The 6,014-nt window shown below is 35.2% G+C and overlaps 1 protein-coding gene and 1 pseudogene across 1 annotated transcript in view; one reads left to right on the forward strand and one right to left on the reverse strand.

The window, feature by feature from the left end:
- Positions 1-5,355, forward strand: part of MRPL1 (mitochondrial ribosomal protein L1) — a 52,110-nt gene extending 46,755 nt beyond the window's left edge. Inside the window, exons 8-9 of the mRNA XM_019720227.3 lie at positions 1,626-1,707; positions 5,167-5,355. Coding sequence (XP_019575786.2) covers positions 1,626-1,707; positions 5,167-5,285 — 201 coding nt within the window. The 3' untranslated portion in view covers positions 5,286-5,355. The remainder of the gene's footprint in view (positions 1-1,625; positions 1,708-5,166) is intronic.
- LOC109440049 (succinate--CoA ligase [ADP-forming] subunit beta, mitochondrial pseudogene) lies at positions 2,792-4,157 on the reverse strand (annotated as a pseudogene).
- Positions 5,356-6,014: the final 659 nt, after the last annotated feature.

Here is a 6,014-nt window from a genome sequence, read left to right on the forward strand (position 1 = left end):
ATGTAAGGTGCCTTGCCTGCCAGTGTACTACTTACCGCAATGCAAATTAAAGTCCTTAAGATCTGAGGACACAGTAAGTGAACTCAGCATTGCTTGATTTTCTTTACCCCCTGAACTCTCACTTATGGATTGGCATGAAGTGAAAATTCCTTCAGTCATGTCCAAACCTTCTTAATTAGGGTTTAATTCTGCATTATGCCCAAGAGTATGTCAAGTAAATGTTGTCAGATGATAACGAGAATAATTTTTTTCAGGAGGCATTCTCTTTATTCTTATTGGCACATTTCTCACAGTGGTCTCCTAGTCATTGGAAAATAGCACTCTTGTTTAAAACTTGAACTCTTACTGTGTGATTTCTGCTGGTTATGCTATAATTTTTATATGAATTATAAATTGATTCATTTTGCAAAATTCTCTAAACACTGGAATGTGATATCTGGTTTTAACTGGTGTATTTAAGAAGAATAACATGCATTGAATTTGAACCATAAGCACAAGGACTGTCCAAAGGTGTGAGCTGGGGTTAGGGGTTTTATGACTAGGTCTCATTCACTATATTTACTTACTGTAGTTTTTTCTAAATAAAAGAATAATTGTTATTGCATAGAGTGTTAGTGTAGCATCCTGAAAATGTCTCTGTGTTAGATATGTGTTGTGTGAATATGTGTAGTCAAGTAGTTTTATTTTGGATTTGTGAAGCATTAATTTCTAAACATTTTCTTAGTTTCCTTTAAAAGTAAATCAACAGAGAACTTAAAGAGGAAATATCACTACTTCCTTGGGGGTCGGGATGAGGAGGGTGGTGTATTCTGCCCTGGGTTATGCTTTGGGGAAATTACTTGGAAATCAAGGAATCTCAGGTGGAACAACTCCAAACACTTTGCTGTAAGGTAATTAAGTCTTGACATGTAAAGACATGTAAATGTAGCATTCTAAAAGAAGAGTTTTAGAATTTTTTTTCTTTTTTTCACAGTAGCATCTCTCTTTTTTTTAATTTAATGTTATTCAGCTTCAGCTTCAGGCATACTGCGCAGTGGTCAGGTGTCTACACAGTCCATGAAGTGGTCTCCGTAATAAGACAAGTGCCCATCTGACACCATCTTTACAATATTATTGATTATATTCCCCAAACTGTCTTTCATATTCCCGTGGCTACTAATTTGTGACTAGTAATTTGTAGTTTCTAATCCCTTTACCTTCTCCCCCATCCCCACTCCACTCCCACCTAGCAACCGTAAGTTTTTTTATTTTTCCTTATATCTCTGAGTCTATTTCCGTTTTGTCTGTTTACTTATTCTGTTCTTTGGATTCCACATGTAAACCCTCGTGCACTATTGGTGGGATTGCAGATTGTTGCAGCCACTATGGAAAACAGTATGGAGGTACCTCAAAAAATTGAAAATGGAACTACCTTATGATCCAGCAGTTCCACTCTTGGGTATCTATCCAGAGAAATCCAAAACACTAATTCGAAAAAAATATATGCATCCCTGTTTATTGAAGCTCTAGTCACAGTAGCATCTCTCAATAGATAATTTGCATTAGTTGAATACTTTAAAAACACTGTCTAGAATAAATACTGATATAGTTACCAACATTTAATGTTATGTATCCTTTTCTTTCAGCTGGATATGTCAGGTGACCAGATAGCTGCCAATCTGCAAGCAGTTATTAATGAAGTTTGTAAGCACAGACCACTGAATTTGGGTAAGTGGTTTGCTGGGATAGACTTCCCGATAGCCCTGTGGTACTTTACAAATGGAAAATATTAAGAAAACAATCAAGTTAATATGCAGCTACCATAGCAACAGTATTTCCAGGGATTAAATAAATAAAATTTAATTCTCTAAAGGATTTCTAATTAACTTATTAACAAGTGTAGTTCTTTAGAGAGGAGACCTCATTAATGTTAATAAGAGAATACTTTACATCTTGAAACCTTTGTAAATGCCCACATTTATCTCTCATTAAATATAATAAAGTTTGAAAGAAAACTGTAATGCCTTAAACTTACAATGGTGTTAAATAGAAACTGAAGTCATTTATGAAATGATATTGTGAAACCAGACCATTCACTTTGTCACTGATACTAGCTTTCTTAATCTTTTTTCTTTATCACATTGGGAGATTTTAATTTAATTGACATTGTCAATTTTCTCTGCCAAGTCCTTAGTAAACATACCTTTATTTGATACAAACCTACAGGTTCTTCTCAATACCACAGGATCAGGAAGACTTGCAGTGTTTTGTGATGATTAAAATAATGTTCAAATAATTAACAAGTTATTTCACCGAAATACTTAAAAGAATATTCGGGGGAGTGTTTGAAAGCTCTGTCTACAAATAGTAATTGATATATTTAGTTAGGTATTTGGTGTTGTAGATAAATACTTCTTACATAAAACGTTGTTTTGATACATTGCTCTTCTAATGAGGCTGGTTATTAGATATATTAATATTTCAAACACTACAGAATAAATCTTTAGCTTCATATTTATTTTTTTCATAGGACTCATATCAATGAAGAATGTTGTACCCCAAAATAATAAACTGGCTTATTGCGAGTGAAAAAGAAGGCTGCAGCAAAAAAAGCTAGATAACTGCATTACACACTTGTTCTTTATACAAGTAGCCCATTCTCAGCAGTCAAATTAAATGCAGATCAAATGCTTTTAAAAATTTTTGTGCCTTGATGATAATTACAATGCTCATACACTAAAGAGAAAAGGAATAATAAAAATACAGAACACAGTATTTTTAACATTTACAGCACATTTAATACCTTCAGCCATCCACTGGGTACTCAGATCAGACTGGCTACTGAAGTTTCACATCCACCTGGGCTTGCCTGGCTAAGGTCACCATTTCAGAGAGCTTTACAACCATTTTAGCAGCTTCATCTAAGTCATCACAAGCAAGAATTTTAAGTCCAGTGTTCATTATCAGTGCCATAGCATCATCAACTGGTACACCTTGTAACTGTACCACAATAGGTCTTTTAATTTCCAAATTCTTTGCTGCCATGACTGCACCCTGTGCAATAGCATCACACCCACGATTCCTCCAAAAATGTTGACCAGTGCCTTTTTATCTGACGTGATCAGCTTAAAAGCTTCTGTTGCTTGATGGACTGTGGCACTACCACCATCAAGAACATCGGCTGGAGTCCCTCCATGAACTTTTAGTATATCCACTGTGGCCATAAACAAACCACTATTTATGGGCAGCCTGTACTCCCATCTAGGCCAGTGTGGTTGAGATCCGCCTCAGCTGCATCTTGGTCCCTTTCAGTTTCCTGGGTCCAGTCCGATAGATCAAAGATTTTCTTCTGGGGATAAGCTGAATTAGAATAATTCATACACAGCACAGCTCCATCTGAATCCTATACCGTTGGGTTTATTTCCACCATGCTTGCTTTGTATTTCAGAAAAAGGTTGTAAAGCTTTGAGCATGGTTTCTGCCACAGAATCCACAACATTAGGTGAAAACCCCATCTTCTGTGCTCGTTCCTTTTTGACGCCTTCTTCAATATCACTAGGTTCTTTAACTATGGCCTCAGTAGTCTGTGCAGCAACATCTTCAATGTTGGCACCACCTTGAGACTTTCCTGTGAATACAGGACCTTGCAATGACCTTTCCATTGTTGCTGCAGAGTAATCGTTTCTCCTGCGATATCTTCGCTCACAAACGAATACTTGATTGCAAATTCTGCCCTTTACTCCGGTTTGCTTAGGTAAACAACCTTTTCCCAGTCATTTGTGAGGAAACTGCTTTTGCTTTTTCTGGAGAGAAAACTATCTTCACTCTTCCTGTGAGGCCACTTTCAAATGTTCCTTCTTCTCTACTACTAGCTAAAACCTGTGCCTGTATCACAACATGTTTTGAACCTAATTTTTTAGCAATTGCATAAGCTTCATCTGGTGACTTAGCCACATGTCCTTTGGGAATGGAAACTCCCAGCTTCTTATAACAATTCCATACTTAAGTATTCATGTAGTGAGAGATTCCTTTGTTGTTGCTGCTGTACTTGGAGTCCATGGTGGTTAAACAATCCAGAAGTTCCCAGAACCGGGACAGCAGCCCACACACTGTTCGTGAGGGTGGCTCAAAAGGGTGGTGGCAACTAACAGCTGGCTGTAGAATATGGAGGCCACCATTTCTGAGTCAAACCCCGACCCCCTTAATCTTACTTATTTTAGAAAAGAAACAAGGTTTTAATCATGTCATGAGAGTCACTTCTTATAAATGGGGTGATTCATGGAGAGCAGTGATACTTGATCAAGATGTGGAAGCTGTGCAGTAGACTAAGAATAGTTCCAGTGCCCTATCATTACATTACGTGCCATTCACATTCCTTTCCAAGACAAATTTCACTCATGACTGGTTGAAATCAAGTGAGTGTCCATTAACTCAATTGACTATTCACTTGTGGTCTTACATTATAGGAATCGCTCAGGTTTAGTTTTATAACCAAATGTATAATTAAAACACGATCTTTTGCTATTTTTAATCTTCTTTGGGAGTTAAACACACTGGTAATAAATACCTCATTTGTTAATTCTGTTATCCTAGATATGGCCATTGTACTTTGTAATTGTATGTATGTGGATACTTATAGTCCACAGAGAACATTGATTTTAGTGTAGGATCCTCTGAGGTTATAGCTGGAGTAGAATGATGGACAGTAAATCTTTAAAACCAATGTTGTTACCTGGTTTTTGCCATTTTAAACAAAGTACTTAACGTTCATATGAAAACCTTTTTAATTTTTAGGAAATTTTACTAAATGTTTGGTAACACAGAGGTAGTATCTGTGCTGTTTTAAATAAGTGTTTAGAATATTTTCATCACATTTCAATATTACCACCTGCTCCATTCACTGTTGACTTTGCAATAAAATAAATTCTAGGCGATTATATTCTGAAGGAGAAATGAATTATTAGTAAATGTGTAGTTTCAAGGATAAATCTATAATCTAGATATAGCATGTTTGTCTTCTACTTTAGAAATGAAACGATCTTCCCTTCTAATTTAAAATATTCAGTAATATCAATAATTCTCAAGTGACCATCTAACATGAGTTCTATGAGGTTTCTTGTATGTTTTTATTTACTCATTAGGTATCTATGGAATAAAGTGAAAGTTGATTATTGTCTTTGTTTTCAGGACCCTTTGTGGTACGAGCTTTTCTTCGTAGTTCGACAAGTGAAGGTTTGTTACTAAAGATCGAGCCATTGTTGCCTAAAGAAGCAGAAACCAAAGAAAGTAACAAAGAAGCTGCCTAAAAGTGTTGTATTGTGAAATTATTTTTAGTGGATTAAGAATTCACAGAAAATTATAAAACTCTATAATTTCTATGGTGTCTTGTTATTTCTTGATCATCATACTTGAAAGTAGATTTTAACACTGGAAAATCTTAACACTTTCAAAAGTAAGAAAATAAAATTTTCTCTGTGTCTGAACTTATCTTTTAGATTCTATTAAATCTTCTTCCTTAGAATTCAGATTCTACATGCTGATAATTAATTATAGCAGCAATTTCTAGCTTAATAACTTTCCCTTGAAAGCTGTACCATCTGAGAAAAAAGTAACATCCTCAATTCCCCTAAGACAGAATAGCAGAGTTGTGAACTACATCACAAATATGATTTGTTTTCTAAAGAAAAATATGGAAAATGCTGGAAAACATTCATTATAAAAAATTCTGAATGTCATTTATGATGACATAGATATAGAAAATGACTAAGCCATTCAAATGTTCTCTTAGGGAATCAATTTATCATATTTATATTTTTATAATAATAATAGTGTATATTTTCACTGTGCTTTGCAATGTACAAGGCACTGTGTATAGTGTTTTCATATACTTAACCCCATTTAATCTTGAATTCCTCTGCTTAATAGCAAGTAACAGGTTTGGTTGGTGTTGAATGAATATCTCTGAGGTGGATAGAACCACTTCATTTATGGATGAAAAGTCACGCTAAGAAATTAAGTGTCTTTTATCAAGTACC

This window comes from Rhinolophus sinicus, chromosome 1 (genome assembly GCF_057876585.1).
Source record: "Rhinolophus sinicus isolate RSI-liver-muscle chromosome 1, RSI-T2T, whole genome shotgun sequence".
Classification (NCBI taxonomy): Eukaryota; Metazoa; Chordata; class Mammalia; order Chiroptera; family Rhinolophidae; genus Rhinolophus; species Rhinolophus sinicus.